This window comes from Coenobita brevimanus, chromosome 45, assembly GCF_032717465.1.
Source record: "Coenobita brevimanus isolate Jiangsu-jjx chromosome 45, ASM3271746v2, whole genome shotgun sequence".
NCBI lineage: Eukaryota > Metazoa > Arthropoda > Malacostraca > Decapoda > Coenobitidae > Coenobita > Coenobita brevimanus.
Genome location: NC_136998.1, coordinates 32426187 through 32447799, shown reverse-complemented (window position 1 = coordinate 32447799; position 21613 = coordinate 32426187). Strand labels below are relative to the sequence as shown.

The following is a 21613-nucleotide window of genomic DNA, read 5'->3' as shown; positions in this document are numbered from 1 at the left end:
CACACACACACACACACACACACACACACACACACACACACACACACACACACACACACACACACACACACACACACACACACACACACACACACACACACACACACACACACAAGGTTTGGGAAACTACATGATAGGACATAATACTCTCATAAAGATTTTATATACCTTAGGAGATACATGGAATAGATCTTGCATTCATTTACCACATTTCTGCCAGATTTCCCAGCTAAAGTAGAAAAATAGAGACTATTCTGATGAAAATTGTAGTAAAATACCTCGCCTCACCTAATCCATGAATCAGTACTTCTACCAAAATGTTTTCATTATCTATTCTACTCCTGCAAGTGTGACAGGAGTGTGAATTCTCTGTATGTAATAAGGTAATAGATGCAGTTAATCAGAATAGTATCATTACACAGGTGACAGGTGGTTTCACTTTGACTGTTGCTTATCGTGTGTTTTTACTCGAATATTTCTGAAGAAATTGTTTACTTCTTATGTGGCATAGTTTTTTTCTTCATATCTTACCTTCTAAATTACTGGCCATGCATAACTGTGGGGAGTTACTGGAAAATATGTTCATAGGTTTATTCTCTGAAAATGTAAAGAGGGAAGGATGTAAAGATGACTTTTTGATACCTGATGAATAGGAGAGAGACTCCGTGAAGGAACAGAACCCTGAGGAACACCACACCTAAGTGCTTTAGAAGATTTGTGACACTGGACTACAATTGTCCTCGGTATTATTATTATTATTATTATTATTATTATTATGACATGTTGATGGTGTTGATGACAAGAATTGTTCTTTGTTATTATTATTATTATTATTATTATTATTATTAATATTATTATCATAATCATTATTATTATTATAATCATTATCATTATTATTATTATTATTATTATTATTATCATATCGTGATGGTGATGCTGACGTGCTTTATTATTATTTGTTGTTGTTGCTGTTGTTGTTGTTGTTATTATTATTATTATTATTATTATTATTACTATTATTATTACTATTATTATTATTATTATTATTATTATATATTAGTTAGAGTCTTCGGATCAATAGCAACTCCACCAACTTGTGACCTCATTCCCTCCTCCTCCTCCTCCCACACACCTGAATTCTCTCTTATCACTTAGTTTTTCATCTAAATCCCACTCTGTCACAGATATACCCTTCTTACTAATAATTCCCAACACATAAGCACATCTGACACTGCCAATTACTCCTGTAATTGGCTAAATAGTAAGATAAGGCTGGTGAATTTAGGAACGTATTTCTTAAGGTAATGAAGTTAATAAGCATCTGCTGGCGTGGCGTGAATCATTTGCCTACGGTATGTGTGTGGGAGGAAGAACACATGTTTAAGTATAAGGAGCAGAAGCCTGCAAGCTGGTGTTAGGTGCGGCTACACGTGTTGGAAACGTGATCGACAAGACGAAGCGACCCACCGGGTTAGAGCCGCTGCAGTATCTGAGTCTTAACGTTGGACGGACCCCTGAGCCTCGTTTCCTCTTATCGATCACATGTTTGGAGCAAGTGTGGCCGTCCACTTATACACGCTTAGATACACATTAGACACCATTAAAGCATTCGCCCGCCCGAACACACACACACACACACACACACACACACACACACAATATATATATATATATATATATATATATATATATATATATATATATATATATATATATATATATATATATATATATATATATATATATGTAGACACTTTCATAATTGCAGCCTGAGTCATTCCACTTCAGGGCGAGGATCTCTCATGATTATCCATCCCGTCCTTCAGTTTAGCTATTAGTCTGGTCCATCGAATACCAGCGAATTTCCGCATTTCATATCTCCATTTGGCTCCTTGTCTAGATCTCCATCTCATCTCGGGCCTGCCTCTCCGTTGCCCTGGTTGTCCGTCTGTTGTCTGCTCTACTTCGGACATGACTTGTTCATATTACTTACCTTTTTCTCCGCTATCCAGGAAGCTCTCTTTTCATATTTAAAAGTTTTTTTTACTTTGTTAAAAACTTTAATATGGCCAACTATGTCGTAGCTGAGAAACAGTCCAGTTAGTTCACTTGGCCGGACTGCATCTGTAGCAGAACTAAATCATATTTTTTCTTGATTTTCATTTTAAGCATACTGTAAAAAGTCTTCATCTGCAAAGCCACTTGTATCTTAATAAGATCATTGGTGCAATTGTCTTCCTCTCCTTCTCTATCCATATTCGTTCCTAAGATTTTTTATTTTTATAATTGTATTGCTGGGATTTTCTCTGTACACTATTTCCATATCCTGAAGTGGCTCTTCAGTCACAGTGTTACTCCTGTACAGTTTAAAATAAAAATATTCTATTTAGATCACATTTATTTTTTCCTCCAGAAACATCTTTCAGGGAAGAAATTTGGTTTCTTCCCATCCCAAGCTTCCACCTGGTTTATTTCGACCTACACAATTCCTTGAAGTTTATTCAATCCTGCTCATGTAATACTTGCGGACATCTTCGTTTTTCTTTTGTTATTAATTTTTTGTCGGGTTTCTTATCCATGCTTCGTTATTAGCCAATGTTTTAACAGTGGAATTCCAGTCACTTTTGTTTACAATTGCATTCAGTTTATGAAAATTAGCCTTCTTGTACTCGATCACTTACTCGCAACTGCTGTAACATTGTCTTTATTGAATTTCAGTGTAACATTGTTATACAGTTGTCATTTACTAAATTCTTCTGAAGACAGAGAGAGAGAGAGAGAGAGAGAGTGAGAGTGAGAGAGAGATTGAGAGGGAGAGAGAGATAGAGAGGGCATCTACAGTTTCCCGCCTCATAATTCGCAGCACTTTAAATCATCTAATACCATCAGTTTTTCCTTAATTGGCCAAATTTGTAAGTTCTGACTGCCTAATTAGCATAAGTATTTATTAATCTCACTAAGGCAATAACTTCTGCTGGCGTTTATCGTTTGCATGCGGCATGCCTCTTGAAGGAAGAACATTTGTATAAGTATACAGGAGCAGATCCTTCCAGACTGGTGTTAAAGCACACTTGTATACTCATCACACACACACACACACACACACACACACACACACACACACACACACACACACACACACACACACACACACACACACATTCTTGCACTCACGCAAGCACGCACGCACGCAGCCATTCAAACACACACACACACACACACACACACACACACACACACACACACACACACACACACACACACATATATATATATATATATATATATATATATATATATATATATATATATTCATTATATGTATATGTATATGTATATATAATCAGTATTTACACCTATCCTTTTAAAATCTTCCGCAGGAATATCCCTTAATATTTAACAATACACAGCTCAGTCCTTCACTGTCTCATAATATCCTTGGGTTTTCTTTCTCTACGATACTTGAAAAGATCATACTACCAGCCGTGCAAATTATCCTTCCAAGAGATTAAGTGCACTAAGCCGACTCCGTGTTTTTGTTACACTACACAGCTGTTTACTTTGTTTTACGATGTTATTCGCCCGTGTGTCGGGTACATATAGCATTTTTTGTGACTGAAGTCGTTCCCCACATACAGTTCTTGTAAACAGGGCGGAATCAAAGGCTTATCGTCTATTAACATCCCTTCTCTCACTGACTTCCTTCAACTTTTCCCTCTTCTTGCAGTGTTCTATATCTCCGCACCAACGCTGTTTCATTGATTTTTTGAAACGTCTACTTGCACCCCTCGTCCATTTTGGCATGCGCTGAGAACATTTCTGGCAGCACAGTCTCACCCATTCTCTGTCCATCTGTCTAATGCAAGAGTTAACCGATACTGTCAATCATTCATGTACGCACCAGGTCAGCTCCGGACCTGCCTTCTTCAGCCTGTATTTTCCTTTGTGACCCCAGTCACTTCTCAGAATAAATGGATCTTCAATTTTGCAATACTTTTTTTTTTTTTTTTTTCGTGCAAAGAAGAACTTTTGGGTTTTTAGTCTTTGGTTGTGTTTTCGATGTATGAAAAACTTCCGTTTTTCGATTGCTTGTATCTCCTACTTTCGTCTGATGCATTTTAAAGAAGGGTTCTTTTTTCTCGTTCCACGGGACATCTATCAGTATTTTTCCATGTCTCTCCGAACACTCCTACGTTTGCTGTACAACGACTTCGTTCGCCTCAGTGTGGTAAACCCGCAGCAGCCGACACTGATGATATTATATGTGGCCGGGTAGTGTCGTCATTGTCAGTTGCTGCGGACTCACCACACTGACTTTCAATGTCGATGCAGAGAAAAACAGGAGAGACGACCGGACTCCTGATGCCGACTGCTCATCCCAAGGTTTCGTTTCCAAAGGCGCCTAGATTGTAAACATTCCTATATTTTAGACACCTCTTGCCCTGGATCAGCGTTGACTACGCCAGAGTCATTTGCTCCATCGCTGCTGAAGATTAAGAACCATGGTTTAACGGAAATCGTCTTTGTGGTTTAGAAAGAGGCTGGTGCCGGTGAGGGAACCCTTCACGTGGTGGCATCGATATGGCCGGGCAACTTCGCTAACCGGTTATACGAACGTCACTCAACTCCTTCTCTGTCCTGTGAAAAGAACCTGGTAGACTGCAAGATGGTAAACTACTAGAAAAAGATTTGGGTTGGTGCCTCGCATGTCCAGTTCAGGCACGTAGTGTCAGGGGAACAGTTTTCATGTGATCCCTAGTCAAGAAACTTGCCATTGTGGTTGCACCTGATTAGTATACTTCCTTTGATGACTGGAATGCACAGGCTTCAGCACCAAGACAGAGCAGTGTTCCCTTGAAGAACTACCATTAAGGGTTATGTTGAAAAGGGAATTATATATATTTATACATTACCGTTCCTCAGAGTTCAGGTGGAAATAAATTTATGTGATACTTTTTATCTCTTAAATTACCATTATTCAGAACTGTGTAAAAAATATATATGGTCTGTGAATTAGTCAGGTAATAAAAAGAATGTAAGATGCTGCTTTGGATTTATTCACATACGCACTCTTCCGCGCGCGCACACACACACGCACATGCACACAGAATAGAGATTGGTCCTGGTTCGGGTTCACGTGGGTTCAGGTCGGTTCAGTGGGTTCCAGGTAATACAGGAATACCTCCAACAATTCCACCGAGCAGGCATACGACGAAATCGAGGAGCTGAGGGGAAGAGAGAGAGAGAGAGAGATATAGGGGTTATTGGTCATTTTTTCAGGATATACAGATAAGTTATAGGGCTTAGAGATCATTTTCAGGAGAGAGAGAGAGAGAGAGAGAGAGGTTACAGTTGTTTTGGATTTTTATTTTTTTTACATTAGAAGTTTTAGTTCTTTATGGACCATTTTTTCATGTTAGAGAGGGATATGTTATGGGGGTTATGGATATTTTTTTCAGGTTGTAGAGAGAGAGAGAGAGAGAGAGAGAGGTTACAGCCGTTATACATGTTATTTTCACGTTAGAGATGAGTTATAGAGATTTTGGATTTTTTTTTTAAATTCAGTCTAGAACACCCACGATGTAACTCTTAAAGTAAAATTTACGCAAGAGTGATAATGATCGTGAAAGTAAGTTTCGTATCTTAATACATATGTTTTTACTATAAAATAAAAAGTATCAGATAATAACTCTCTCTCTCTCTCTCTCTCTCTCTCTCTCTCTCTCTCTCTCTCTCTCTCTCTCAGTTTTTCTATATCTATCTGTTATACTCACAAAGCCAAGCTTCGTCAGCAGACACACGAGGACCGCCACGAGGCTGTCAAGGCCTAAGATTTCTACCAAGATCTCCAAGATCACCTCGGGTGGTGTGTCGACTGTGGTAGAGGAAGGGGAGAGGGTCGATTAGGTCAAATGACTAGAGATCCTACCTGATGTTTGAAGGGACGCAGGGCAGAGCAGGACAGGGCAGGGTAATGAAGAGGAATGCAGGGCAGGGTAATGAAGAGGAATGCAGGGCAGTGTGATGTAGAGGAAGGCAGGACAGAACAAGGCAGGTGAGCAGTGAGGGAGTGTTGGAGGAGAGTGTGACTGAGAGAGAATAAATCTTTCTCACTCTTATTCTTTAGGAATCAGTGTAATATCTTTGTCATCGACATCGTTATTGTCTTTAAAATATCTGAATTCTACAACCGTTATTAAGAAGACGATGAGAGTGAAGTAATTTTAAGATAGGGTTAGGGAGACAATTAAGAGAACTGGGAACAGAGTGAAAGTGACTGAGGCTGCTTTCTCCTGCTTTCCGGCACCACCAACCTGGAATGAGTAACATGTAGTGAGAATAGAATAAAGTCATAGTACCGCCACCAAAATAATATAAACCAGAGTAACACAGAATGATATAGAATAAAGCTTTGGTATTTGCGCCAGAGTAAAACAAAATTGTCTATGTCTAGGATATGAGAGCCGGAGTAAAACAGAATCACATAACATAAAGCTAGGGTATGAACCCAGAATAAAACAGAAACACAAAGCATCAAGTTAGGGTATTAGTGCCAGTGTAAAACTGAATCACACAACATAAAGCTAAGGTATGTGAGCTAGAGTAGTCACATAACATAAAGCATGGGTATGAGAGCCAGATTAAAACAATCACATAACATAGTGCTGTGGTATGAGAGGTATGCTAAAACAGAGTATGAAAATCAGCGTAAGTCAGAGTGACTACATCAAAATGAGCGTAAAACAGAAGAACAATATGAAAATCAGCGTAAAACAGAGTGACAATGTGAAAATCAGCTTAAAACAGTGACAGTATGAAAATCAGCTTAAAATGAGTTACAGTATGAGAATCAGCGTGAGACAGAGTGCATCGTGAAAATTGGTGTAAAACGAGTGACAGTATGAAAATCAGCGTAAAATAAAGTGACATTACGGGTAATCCGAATGGGAACATCCACGTTCACTATCGGATTCAACTCTCTGATGCAGTCATTCAAAATTTCCAGTATTAGGTCCAGCAGTTCTTGGGTGAGGTCTCCGCAGAGTATGTCAAGTTCCTTGAGGCAGTCTAACACGTTGAGCTGGCACACAAGCGGCAGGTTACATAGTACTCCGACTGTAGAGAGTTGGGAGAATATGGATATTATTGGCGGGGAGAAAAGAGGGAGGCTGGGAAGGCATCTGAGAGAGGGAGGAGGAAAGAGGGAGACAACGGAGGGAACAGGAAGGACGGAGATAAAGGGAGAGAAATTGGTAGACAGTTGAAGATAGTGAATCTCTCCTTCACATATTGGTTTGACTGTGGAGAGTTAAGGAGGATGTTAGTAGAAGAGCAGGCTACGGAGGAGGCAGAGGAAGAACGGAAAGGACTGAGTTAAACGGAAGAGAACGGGAAGGCAGAGAGAGAGGAAGATAGGCTCTTCCTCATATGCTGCTTTGCTTGTTTGAATGATTTAGACTTTAGGGCATAGGAATATAAATCTAAGTGTATTATCTGATAGAAGTTTTCGTAGATTCGACCCATCCATTACTACTAAAATATTGCAAATAAAGTAACTTGTTTATAGTAAGCTTGTGACCATAGGAGATTGACCCTGAGATAGAACGTCTGCGAAACTGTCTTTCAGCAATCTCCATAAGTGGGTATTGAGTAAATGAATGAGTGAGATGGAGCATCCTTTGGAGTATGAGTGAACCTGCATGGGGTGAAGCGAGTGTGAGTGTTTGTGGGAGCTAATTAAGACTGAGGGAGTGAGAGTATATAGAAGACACGTTCTTTCAATTGATTAGCTTTAGTGCCTGTGTGAATGATATGTGTAAGTGAATTAATAAGTACAATAAATACTGCTAAATGAATGTGTGTGTGTGTGTGTGTGTGTGTGTGTGTGTGTGTGTGTGTGTGTGTGTGTGTGTGTGTGTGTGTGTGTGTGTTATATCTGATACCATCTGATACCAGCGAGTGTACGAATGCCTGTGTGAATGAATATGCATGTTAAAAGGCGAACCATCGAACGAGAGTGACATTCAGACGGCAACCAGAACCCAGCCACTTACCAAGCAAATTAAGAACAGAGCCAAGTAAGTCGTTGGACCCGCTGCAGGGCAGAAAACTCCCTGCCAGAGTTCCTCCGGCCAGAAGACCCATGAAGACGAGGCTGAGAAGGGCCATCCGCATGGTGGTGGTGGTGCCTGTAGAGGATAGCGAGAGAGTGAGTGTGGCAGTGGGGACCGTAGGTGAAGGGAGGGAGCGTCGAGAGTGAGTTGGAAAGTAATGAAAGCAAATAAGGAGAGGGAGAGTGAAGGATGTGTTAGGAGTGAGATGGGAAGTGGTAAGTGGAGGGGAGAGTGGGCGATGAATGGGAAGTATATGTGTGGGATTGGGGAAGGAATATAGAGGGAGGGAAATTGGGGGATGAGTGAGGAATGTCTCTGAAAGTTGGGAATGAATGTAAAGGGTGGGAGAATGGGGCGTGAGTGGGGAATGAGTATGGCAGCGGTAAGGCAGGTAAAGGGTGTGAGGGTGAGGGATGAATGGGCAGTGAATGAGGAAGTGGTAAGGCAGGTATGATAGGGAGCGTGAGGTATGAGTGGGGAGTAAGTGTTGGAGTGAGGATGGAAAATGAGGGAAGGGTGAGCGAGGAGTGGAGAATTAGTAGAGTTACCAGCTTATATTCCTGTTAACCGTATTTTGTCCCAGATTTACGTGTTTTTGCAGCTTATTTCACGCACCTAAGTGGTAGGATATGACAAAGGTTCGTCGTTACATCCTTTCTTTGACTGTCTTTATACTTTTATTGCAAATCAGCATTCACGATGGAGAGAGGACGATTTTCGGGCAAGTCAGAGAAAAATAATGCCAAGAGAACCAAGAATCAAACATCTCCCGATATATATATTTTTTAAATTCTTCGGTAAAGCTGTTTTCCTGTTAAATGATACTCAGCGATAATATATATATATATATATATATATATATATATATATATATATATATATATATATATATATATATAGAAGAATTGAAATATATATATATATATATAGAGAGAGAGAGAGAGAGAGAGAGAGAGAAGAAATGAAATCTTTCTTAAATTTTTCTGTATATTACCATGAGGGAATAAGGTAATAAAATTATGGCTATAGATCTTGAGTGAGTGATTATCAAAGTGTCATCGAGATTTGTTGCCGCAAATGTACACAGTTAGATTAATTTACTCTGCTCTAGGATGTAAAAGCTTTCGGTTTTCTCTAAGTTAATGAAGCAATTTAGGCAATTCTCAAGCAGTTTTTTTCGCATAACTAAAGAAAATCAGATGGTTTTACCGCTTACATAAGAAAAAACGACTTAGTACAAGTGAAAAGATAACCAGTGTTAATAGAGATATTTACATTTTTTCACAACGAGAAGTGCCCAGAGGTGAAGAAGTCTTAAGAGGTGGCACGTATAAACTGGGTTGTATCTGAATTAAATTCACAAATGAGGTTACCTGATTCTTCGCTGTGGAAGAGAAGGTGAGTGGAGTGAAGTGGAGAGGTGTGGATTCCGTGTTTTATAGCGAGATGAAACCGAGGAGAATGTAAGGGGAGATGGAAGGGGGGATGTACAGAAGTAAGGGTGAGGTAGTGGGTGGAGAATGGGGATGGTGGAGGGAAGAAGACAGGAGAGAGGAGGAAAGAGGGGACGGAGAAGGGAGGGAGCTAGTTAAGGGGGTGCGGTGAGAAAGAGAGAGGAGGAGGGAGGGAAAGGGGGAGCAGAACATGCTAGGAACTTGAGAGAGGAAGGGAGATAATTGGGGGGAGTGAGAGGAGGCAGGATGGAGAGGAGAGGAGAAAAGATGGTAATAGAGAGGAGGGTAAGGTGCGTAGTGGAAGGGGAGAGAGAGAGAGAGAGAGAGAGAGAGAGAGAGAGAGAGAGAGAGATATGGGGGGGGGTACGTCTATGCCAGATGATCTGCTGTTAACAGTGATGATTTACGATGTTCCCAGACTATTTTATGTCAGTAATAAAAAAACATGGAGAACTGAATTTAAACACACACACACACACACACACACACACACACACACACACACACACACACACACACACACACACACACACACACACACACACACACACACACACACACACACACACACACACACACACACACACACGGTTAGGGAATGTATACGGTAGAATATAATAGTCTAAGTATGAGTTTTTTTTTTCTCTGTTTTCTTTTAAGTGTCCTCAGGACCAATTTACATACCTTAGGGGAGACATGGATTAGGTCTTGCATTCATTAACTTCTTTACTGCCAGATTTCTCAGCAGAAGTAGAAAAATAAAGACTTATTAGGAAAATGTAATAAAATATTTCGTCTGACCTAATCCAACCATCAGTTCTTTCACCATAATATTTTCATCATTTATTGTTCCCCTTTAAGTGTGATAGGAGTGTGAGTTTTCAGTAATAAGGTAGGAAGTACACTTAATCAAAATACTATAATTAAACGGATGATAGGTTTCAGTACACATGTGACAGGTGGTTTCAGTACACACGTCATTTGTGGTTTCTCTTTGATTGTTGCTGATCGTGTTTTTTTTTTTTATAATTTTTCTGAAAGAATTGTTTACTTCATAATTATGTGGCATAAAGTTTTTTCTTCATTCCGTACTGATTAAATTACTGGCCATGTATAACTATGAGGAGTTACTGGAGAATATGTTCATAGGTTCATTGTTACCTGCGCCTAGGAGGTTACGTTTTACCCCTCGTTAATTTGTTTATTTGTCTTTATGTATGTTTGTCTTTTTGTTTATAGGATTACTCTGGAAGGCATGAATAGATTTTAATGAAATTATGTGGATGGGTGGGCCTTGCACCGTGGAAGAATTGATTAAAAATTCGGCCCCATCTGTGTGCGTAGTATCCCGCACAGTATTTTGCAAAAATTGTCAATGAATTTCAGTGAAATTTTGTGGAATGTTAGGACATCGACCAGGAAAGAATTGGTTAAATTTTGGGACAAATCCGGATCCGGATCCCTTTTAGTTGCAATGGCATTGTCGGAGGTATGCACTCTGTCAGTGCCTTCCAGTTTCAAAATGTTAAGAGGGAAGGCTTTAAGGATGGTGTTCTGATACTTGCTGAACAGGAGATACTTGGTGAAGGAACAGAACCCTGAGGAGCACCACACCTGAGTGCTTTAGAAGATTTGTGACACTGCTAGTGTTGTCCTCGTTATTATAATTACCTCCGCCAACGTGGTTATGTTTTTACAGATGTTGGCTTGTTTGTATGTTTGTTTGTCGGTCTGTTAGCTTCTTTACTCAAAAAGTTATGAACGGATTTTGATATAATTTTGTTGATGGTTGGGCCATGGGTCATGGAAGAAATGATAAAATTTTTGGGCTGATCCGGATCCGGAGTATCCTGCACAATATCTGAAAAAATTCTCTGTGAATTTAAATGTAATTTTGTGGGAAGGTGGGCCACGAAGCAAGAATGAATTGATTAAATTTGTGGGCGCAGCCGGATCCGGGTCAGCATCCTGTATCCTGGGATACGGATCCGGATCCTTTGTAATGGCAGTGGCATTGGCGGAGGTATGTGCTCTCTCAGTACTTTCTTCTTGTTATGGCGTTGGTGATGATGATTACTTGCATTATTATTTATTATTATTGGGTGTCTACCCTTTGCTCTTTTCCTTTCTTCGTCTTCTGTTTTTCTTTCCTTCATTCTTTCCTCTTCCTTCTGCCTACAGGTGACTTTACACTCCCTCTTCTGTCTTTCTTACTCGTACCTTCATTCTTTCCCCTTCCTTCTGCCTATGGGTGACTCTAAGCTGAGTGACAAGGCAAATGGTTTCCTTTACACTAGGAAACCATTTACTCCGCTGGGTGGTAACCATATAACTAAATTATTTGGTCGAGTGGTTTAGTGGGCAATTATGGCTCTCCAATCCGATTGGGCCTGTGCGGGTTTATATCCAAGGAGTGGTTGGGGTTTATTACTCACGTCATGCCACTCAGGATGAGTCAGGCTGGTCACTCATTTTGAGTTTCAGGAGCAACTTGCCGTGCCCCCGGTTTCTACGCTTCTCATCGGGCAACATAGGATTTGATGTTAGATGAATGGATTAATATAATACTAATACTAATAATAAAAATAATAATTAGTAGTAGTAGTAGTAGTAGCAGTGGTAGTACTTGTTGTAGTAGTGGTAGTAGTAGTAGCACTAGTAGTAGTTGTAGTATTTATTATGATTACGATGATCATGATCTTGATGAGTATTATTGTTATTATTATTATTATTTTTATTATTATTATTATTATTATTATTATTTTTATTATTGTTATTATTATTATTATTATTATTATTATAACCTCGGAAATGGAGGTTATGTTTTTCCCTTCAATGGTTTTTCTGAAAACAGGATTACTCAAAAAATTATTAACTGATTCTGATGTAATTTTGTGTAAGGGTGGGACATAAGCCAAGGAAGAAAGTATTAAATTTTTTGCCGGATCCGGAGTATCCCGCACAGTATCTCTGGAAGTTGTCTATGAATTTCACTGAAATTTTACGGAATGGTGCTCCTTGGAAAAAGAATAAATTGACTGAATTTGGCGGTGGATCTGGATCCGGATCCTATATCCACGGTTCCGGGTCTGGGATTACTGAAAAAGTTATGAACCGGTTTTGATGACATTTTGTGGAAGGGTGGGTCATGGATCGAGGAAGAAATGATTAAATTTTGGTCCGGTTCCCAATCTGGATCCTGGGTATCCCGCACAATATCCAAAATTTGTTTTATGAATTTCACAGAGATTTTGTGGAATGGTTCGCCATGGACCAAGAAAGACTTGTTTAAATTTAGGGTCGGATCCGGATCAGGATCCTGTATCCACGGATCCAGATTTGGGATTGCTTAAAAAGTTATGAATATATTGTGATGAAATTTTGTAGAAAGGTGGGCCATGGACCATGGAAAAAATTATTAAATTTTTGGGCGGATTCAGATTTGGTGTATCCGGCACAATGTCTCCAAAAGTTCTCTGTGAATTTCAATGAAGGTTTGTGGAAGGGTGGGCCATGGGTCAGCAAAGAATTGGTTAAATTTTTGGGTGGATCCGGATCCTCTATCCACGGATCTAGATCCTTTTTAATGGCAATGGCGTTGGCAGAGGTATGCTCTGTCTAAAGACTTTCTAATCAATTTTATTGCATCTTATAGCCAGGGTCGACCGATCAATTACACCTCCACCAACTTCTACCTTTCATTTCCTCCTCCTCCTACGCACCTGAATTCTCCCTTATCACTTATTTTTTTATATAAACTTCAGTCCTTCTCAGATATACTCGTCTTAGTAATAATTCACGACACATTAACACATCTGACTCTGCCAATTTCTCCTGTAATTGGCTAAATGGTAAGATAAGGCTGGTGAATTTAGGAACGTTTTTCTTAAGGTAATGAAGTTAATAAGCATCTGCTGGCGTGGCGTGAATCATTTGCCTTCAGAATGCTTGTGGGAGGAAGAACACATGTTTAAGTATATGGAACAGAAGCCTGCAAGCTGGTGTTAGGTGCGGCCACACTTGTTGGAAACATGTGATCGACAAGACGAAGCGACCCACCGGGTTAGAGCCGCTGCAGTATCTGAGTCATAACGTTGGACGGACCCCTGAGCCTCGTTTCCTTTTGTCAGTCACATATTTGGAGCAAGTGTGGCCGCCCACTAGACACGCTTACACATTAGACACCATTAAAGCATTTGCCCCCCCCCCCGCGCACGCACACACACACACACACACACACACACACACACACACACACACACACACACACACACACACAAAACAGCAGCCTGAGTCAGTCCAGTGCATGGCAAAGACCTCTGTCATCTTTTTCCATCCCGTCCTACAATATTAGCTATTAGCTTGGTTCACGGAATACCAGCAAATTTCGGCATTTCATGTCTCTGTTTTGCTCTTTGTCTAGCTCTTCCCCTCATACATGTCGGGCTTGCATTCCCGTTGTCCTGGTTGTCCGTCTGTTGTCTGCTATACCAGGGACTTGACCTGTCCATATTATCTACCTTTTTTCCTTATCCACGAATCTTTCTTTTCATGTCTAAAAGTTATCTTAGTTGCCTAGTTATTAACTATAATATGGTCAACTGTCGCATAGCTACGATACAGTCCGGTTTGTTCACTTGGCCGGTCTGCATCTATAGCAGAACTAATTCATATATTCTCTTAATGTTTACTTTAAACATCTCGCGAAGAGTCTTTGTCTTTTGTTCAGTGCAGTCACCTGGATCCTTAATAAGATCCTTGGGGCGATCGTCTTCACCTTCTGCTTTATCCATATTCATTCCTCCAAAGACTCTGTTTATTTCAGTTCTATTGCTGGGAATTATTATGTCCACTATTTCCATATCCTGGACTGTCTCCTCAGTCATAATTTTACTCTTGTGAAGTTTGAAAGAAAAATATTCTATTCAGATCACTTTAGATATATTTTTTTTCCTCCAGTAGCATATTTCAGAGGTGACATTTGGTGTCTTCCCATTCTAAGCGTCCACCTGTTTCCTTTCGACTTTCATAATTCCTTGAATTTCAACCTTTCTCATGTTGTACTTCCGGACATCTTCATTTTTCTTTTATTATTATTTTTTTAAATTGCTGTTTTCTTAGCTCTTGTTCGTTTTATAACGTTCTTACTTTTCTCCACAATTTCCATTGTACTATCAGAAAGTTTGCTGTTGCTGTTTAGAAATTTCCTTTCTCGTATTTATGCATGTGTTCGGTACCTATTTTTATAAACTGCTCATTTATTTGCTCTTTGTCCTGGTCTACTTCATCTATCAGCTGCGAATATTTACTCTGAGGTAACAAACTAATTCTCTCTAACAGCTGCAAGATCTGACTGTACTTATTGGATTAAGCTTTCGCCTCATGTGAGATCCGGTACCACGTAACCCCTCTTTCTTGTTTACATGTTACTTATGCCCCTTTCACTACAGTTATATTCTTCTCCATAATGTCATGTGTTGTGTCTGTGTAGCTAACTCTGTGTCATTCTTTGTTTCACCATATGGTCCATTCCAAATTCACTTTCTACACCTCTTTTATTGAAGGAAGGCATTAATCACCTTAAATTTCACCAGCAGAGCCTCTTAGGAATTCTGACAACCCATGACCTTCAGCAGCCCAACCTTCCTTTTTCGTACTTGCATTAAGTTTTATGTCTCCCATCACAAACGTATGCCAGGTCTTATTAATTTTAGGGTTTCCTTTACAACTTAATAAAATTTCTTTTCTCTCTTCGATCTTGTGTTGAAACATATACTTGGATGATAGTTTTCCTTCTTTTTTAAAAATTCTGTTATATGGTCTCCTCTTGTTTCATATACTTTATACTGAAGTCTTTTTCATTATAACCATTTATTATTGACCAAAAATCATAAGGCATGTCGCCTCTTTTCATGTTTGCTTTTGTATCGCAGGACATAAATATCATGCAGTTCTACAAATGCCTCACCAGGTGTTGTGACCTCACTAAGACCTGTGATATCTTTGTTTACATCACTCGCATCCCTGATAAGGAGAACCAACTTGGCTTCACAAGCAAGAATGAGGACATTTCAAGTCCCACGAATTAGTTTCCACAGGCGACTATATTGAGAAACATAGACATTCTTTGCACCCCTTGTTCCAGAGTAGGTTTGATCCCGTTATGGCCAATTTCTCCATTGCTGTTGGGAACTGTGGCCCATGATTTGATAGAACTAGTTGTATTTGTTTATGTGTGAGCTGGTTGCTGACGAGGCCAAGTCAGCCACTTACTGGGAGGTAAGAGTTTTCTTGTGATGCCTAACAAGGAACCTGTCTAGTATGGCTGCACCAGACTAGTATAGCTCCGCTGGTGTCTGAGATGCACAAGCTTCCTCGCCACGGCAAGCTTGTGTTCATTTAGAGAAGTACCTCTCATAATTATATAAAAAATCTGAATAGGTTAATTTCTTAGTATTATTTGGAGGACTGTAGATTTTTTGTGTGTGTTTCTTTAGATTTCTGTAAAAAAAAAAAAAATGTTAGTTATTACCATTACTTAAAGCCATTTATAAAACTGCAAGGTCTTTGTTATACTGAGGTCACAAAAACTGTGCAAGATGCGTGTAGGATTTATTTCATGAAAATATATAGTCGTAAATAGAAACTACATACTAGTCCAGAAATACGCAATTAGTACTAGTGATGTGTGTGGTGTGGTGTGGGAGCGTGAAAGGTGAGAGGAAAAGGATGGAGAAAGAGGAGAGGGATGGTGAAAAGGAGAGGGAGGGGGGGAGACAAAAATTAATGTGAGAAGGAAGAGGGGCTGTGGGATGAAGGTGGAGAGGGGATAGGGGGGTGATGAGGGAAGAAGGAAAATGGATGACGGGAAAGAAGGGAAGTAGATAGAGGAATAAGGTAAAGAAAGATGAGGAATAATGGATAGAATTTGTAGATGGGTGAGGATGGAGATAATGGGAGAGGAGAAGGGAGAGTTAGAACTGAGGGGTGACGGAAATAATGAAGAGGAGAAGATGGAGAAAAGGAAAAAAGAGTGATTGGAAGGTAAAGAGGAGATAGAAAGAGGAAAAGAAGAAAGAGGAAGCATGTGATGTGGCACATTTTGGTAGTGTGTGTTGTAATCCCAGTTAGTACGATGACGTTCTTATAAGTTCATTCATGCACCACCAGACAGCTGATTAGTCTTCAGAAGTATTATTTGTACGTGTGGTAAAAATGAAAGTGTGGAGTGCTGTACACTGACATATTAGGTAAGGTGTGATATGGTGATTGTGATATGGTTTGATGGTATTGTGTTCCTGGCTACACACACACACATACACACACACACACACACACACACACACACACACACACACACACACACACACACACACACACACACACACACACACACACACACACACACACACACACACACACACACACACACACACACACACACACACACACACACACACACACACACACACACACACACACACAAGAGGTACTGGTTCAGGTTCATGTAGGTTTAGTTTGTTCCGTGAGTTCCATGTGTTCAAAAACATCCAGTCTTCATACAGTTGACGATGTCCATCTGTGCGCTAGGGAGAAAGTGAGATGGAAGATTTTTGTGTGCGGGTGGGTGGATAGGTGGATGTGTGAGATTGAAAGAGAGAGTGAGGAGAAAGTGAGAACCAAGAAAACAAGAGGAGGAGGAGAACATGAGTGGTATGAGATTAGGAGAGAGGGAAAGTGGAGGAAGAAGAAAGGACGAAAAGAAAGGGGAGAGAAATGAGAAGAAGAACAGAAAGGAAGGATTTGAGAAAAGGAGTGGAGAGAGAGAGAGAGAGTGGGAGAAAAAGGGGGAATACAGAGAGAGATATGAAGGTATGAGAGGGGGTAATGAGGCGGAGACAGGTAAGTCCTACACAGGTGTCGTGGCACCAATGAGCTTACGTAGTGAACACCTGAACACGCCGTTCCTCCACCCCCCCCTCTCTCTCTCTCTCTCTCTCTCAAATACACACACACACACACACACACACACACACACACACACACAGTACACATTATTAGCAGCAGCCTGAATCTGTCCACTGCTGGGCGAAGACCTCTCTCATGACTTTCCATTCCGTCCTACACTAATGGCTATTAGCCTGTTCCACTGCATATCAGCAAATTTCCGAATACCAGCAAATGTCCGCATTTCATATCTCCGTTTGTCTCCTTGTGTAGATCTTCCTCTCAATCATCTCGGGCCTGTCTCTCCGTTGCCCTGGTTGTCTGTCTGTTGTTTGCTGTACCTGGGACATGACCTGTTTATATTACCTACTTTTTTCCCTGCTCTCCGGGAAACTCTCTTTTAATATTAAAAGTTTTCTTAGTTGCTTTGTTAAAAACTTTAATATGGCCAACTGTGTCGTAGCTGAGAAACAGTCCAGTTAGTTCACTTCGCTGGTCTGCATCTATAGCAGAACTAATTCTTATTTTTTCTTGATTTCTACTTTAAGCATATTTTTAAAAGTCTTCATCTCCAAAGTCACATGTATCTTTAATGAGATCATTGGGGCGATCGTCTTCCTCTCCTCCCCTATCCATATTCACTCCACTTTATTATTTTTTTTAACTCTATTGCTGGGATTTTCTGTCCACTATTTCCATATCCTGAAGTGGCTCTTCAGTCACAGTGTTACTCCTGTACAGTTTAAAATAAAAATATTCTATTTAGATCACATTTATTTTTTCCTCCAGAAACATCTTTCATGGAAGAAATTTGGTTTCTTCCCATCCCAAGCTTCCACCTGGTTTATTTCGACCTACACAATTCCTTGAAGTTTATTCAGTCCTGCTCATGTAATACTTGCGGACATCTTCGTTTTTCTTTTCTTATTAATTTTTTGTCCAGTTTCTTTTCCATTCTTCGTTATTAGCCAATGTTTTAACAGTGGAATTCCAGTCACTTTTGTTTACAATTACATTCAGTTTATGAAAATTAGCCTTCTTGTACTCAATCACTTTCTCACAACTGCTGTAACATTGTCTTTATTGAATTTCAGTGTAACAATGCTATACAGTGGTCAGTTGCTAAATTCTTCTGGAGAGAGAGAGAGAGAGAGAGAGAGAGAGAGAGAGAGAGAGAGAGAGAAAGCGTATACAGTTTACCGCCTCATAATTCGCAGCTCTTTAAATCATCTGACACCATCAGTTTTTCCATAATTGACAGAATTGTAAGTTTTGGCTGCCTAATTAGCATAAGTATTATTAAGCTTACTAGGGCAATAACTTTTGCTGGCGTTTATCGTTTGCATGCGGCATGCCTCTTGAAGGAAGAACATTTGTATAAGTATACAGGAGCAGATCCTTCCAGACTGGTGTCAAAGCACACTTGTATACTCATCACACACACACACACACACACACACACACACACACACACACACTCACACACACACATATATATATATATATATATATATATATATATATATATATGTGTGTGTGTGTGTGTGTGTGTGTATAGATTAATAGATACATAGGTATATGCAGTATATGTACTGTATACGTATATATATTCGGTATTGTGTCCCGTTTAAATCTTCCACAGGAACATCCCTTAATATTTAACAATTCACAGCTCAGTCCTTCACTGTCTCATAATATCCTTGAGTTTTCTTTCTCTTCGATACTTGAAAAGATCATACTACCAGCCGTGCAAAATATCCTTCGATGAGATTAAGTGCACTAAGCCGACTCCGTGTTATCGTTACACTACACAGCTGTCGACTTTGTGTGTGGAGTACATCTAGCATTTTTGTGACTGAAGTCGTTCCCCACATACAGTTCTTGTAAACAGAGTGGAATCAAAGGCTTATCGTCTATTAACATCCCCTCTCTCACTGACTTCTTTCAACTTGTCCCTCTTCTCTGCAGTGTTGTATCTTTATCTCTGCACCATCGCTGTTTTATTGATTTTCTGAAACGTCTACTTGCACCCCTCGTCCATTTTGGCATGCGCTGAGAATATTTCTGGCAGCACACTCTCACCCATTCTCTGTCCATCTGTCTAATGCAAGAGTTAACCGATACTGTCAGTCATTCATGTACGCACCAGGTCAGCTCCGGACCTGCCTTCTTCAGCCTGTATTTTCCATTGTGACCCCAGTCACTTCTCAGAATAAATGGACCTTCAATTTTGCATTGCTTTTTTTTTTTTTTTTTTTTTTCATGTAAAGAAGAACTTTTGGGTTTTTAGTCTTTGGTTGTGTTTTCGATGTATGAAAAATTACGTTTTTCGATTGCATGTATCTCCTACTTTCGTCTGATGCATTTTAAAGATTTTTTTTTTTCCTCGTTCCACGGGACATCTATCAGTATTTTTCCATGTCTCTCCGAACACTGCTACGTTTGCTGTACAACGACTTCGTTCGCCTCATTGTGGTAAACCCGCAGCAGCCGACACTGATGATATTAGATGTGGCCGGGTATACCTCATACCAATTAATCTAGCCAGGCATGTATGGCAAGTGTTCCTGCCGAAATTCTGATTGGCTGGAGGTGTTTGTTCGATTTCGTTGTTGCTTAAACCGATACTCTCTTTATTATCAGATATGATACTGAGTTTGTCGACAATACAATCGTCAAAAGCAATAAGAAATCCGTTATATACTTAACAACAATGAAATTTGCGTAGGAAGATAGAAATATGAGTCAACAAAGTATTATAACAGTCCAAGTCAAGGTCAGCATTCGAACAATTCCTTTAAATCTCCGACACTCGATAATATAACAGAAAATTAAGGAAACCTGCTTAATCGAAGCGCTGATGTAACATACATTTAAATTTTAAGATCAGTCCGCACCCGTAAATCGTGCTACAACTCTGAATAATTAAAAATTCTGATGAGAAAACGAGTTGTGCGGGGAGGGAGGTTTGAAAAAATTGCGAAAATCAAAGTAGAGTAAAGGAAACTATTTCATTACATCTCCTCTATTATCATAGTACGGACTGAACTTAAAATTTAAATGTGTTACACCAGCGCTTAGATTAAGCAGGTTTCCTTAATTTTCTGTAATTTTATCGTGTCGGAGACTTAAAGGAATTGTTCGAATGCTGACCTTGACTTGGACTGTTATAATACTTTGTTGACTCATATTTCTATCTTCCTACGGAAAAATCATTGTTGTTAAGTATATAACGGATTTCTTATTGCTTTTGACGATTGTATTGTCGACAAACTCAGTATCATATCTGATAAAAAAGAGAGTATCGGTTTAAGTAACAACGAAATCGAAGAAACACCTCCAACCAATCAGAACCTCGGCAGGAACACTGTTGCCATACAAGCCTGGCCAGATTAATTGGTATGAGATAGTGTCGTCATTGTCAGTTGCTGCGGACTCACCACACTGACTTGCAAAGTCCATGCAGAGAAAAACGGGAGAGACGACCGGACTCTTGATGCCGACTGCTTATCCCAAGGTTTCGTTTCCAAAGGCGCCTAGATTGTAAACATTCGTATATTCTTGACACTTCTTACTTTGAATCAGCGCTGACTACGCCAGAGTCATCTGCTGCATCGCTGCTGAAGATTAAGGACCATCATTTGACGGAAATCGTCTTTGTGGTTTAGAAAGAGGCTGGTGCCGGTGAGGGACCCCTTCACGTGGTGGCATCGATATGGCCGGGCAACTTTGCTAACCGGTTATACGAACATCTCTCAACTCCTTCCCTGTCCTATGAAAAGAACCCGGTAGACTGCAAGATGGTAAACTACTAGAAGAAGATTTGAGTTGGTGCCTCGTATGTCCAGTTCAGGCACGTAGTGTCAGGGGAACAGTTTTCATGTGATCCCTAGTAAAGAGTGGTGCCGGTGAGGGACCCCTTCAAGTGGTGGCATCGATATGGCTGGGCAACTTCGCTAACCGGTTATACGAACGTCTCTCAACTCCTTCCCTGTCCTATGAAAAGAACCCGGTAGACTGCAAGATGGTAAACTACTAGAAGAAGATTTGAGTTGGTGCCTCGTATGTCCAGTTCAGGCACGTAGTGTCAGGGGAACA

At 40.0% G+C, this 21613-nt stretch overlaps 2 protein-coding genes across 2 annotated transcripts in view; one reads left to right on the top strand and one right to left on the bottom strand.

Annotated features, from left to right (window-relative positions):
• CARPA (Carbonic anhydrase-related protein A) overlaps positions 1 to 21613 on the top strand; it is a 556097-nt gene that overhangs the window by 329392 nt on the left and 205092 nt on the right. The gene's annotated exons all lie outside the window — the stretch shown is intronic.
• LOC145398325 (uncharacterized) lies at positions 5047 to 9514 on the bottom strand. The gene is made up of 5 exons (XM_080271213.1): positions 9488 to 9514; positions 8055 to 8189; positions 6934 to 7116; positions 5775 to 5875; positions 5047 to 5225 (listed from the first exon to the last, which is right to left on the bottom strand). The coding sequence occupies exons 2-5, from the start codon at positions 8173 to 8175 to the stop codon at positions 5154 to 5156; spliced, it is 477 nt and encodes a 158-aa protein (XP_080127339.1). The 5' UTR covers positions 8176 to 8189; positions 9488 to 9514; the 3' UTR covers positions 5047 to 5153.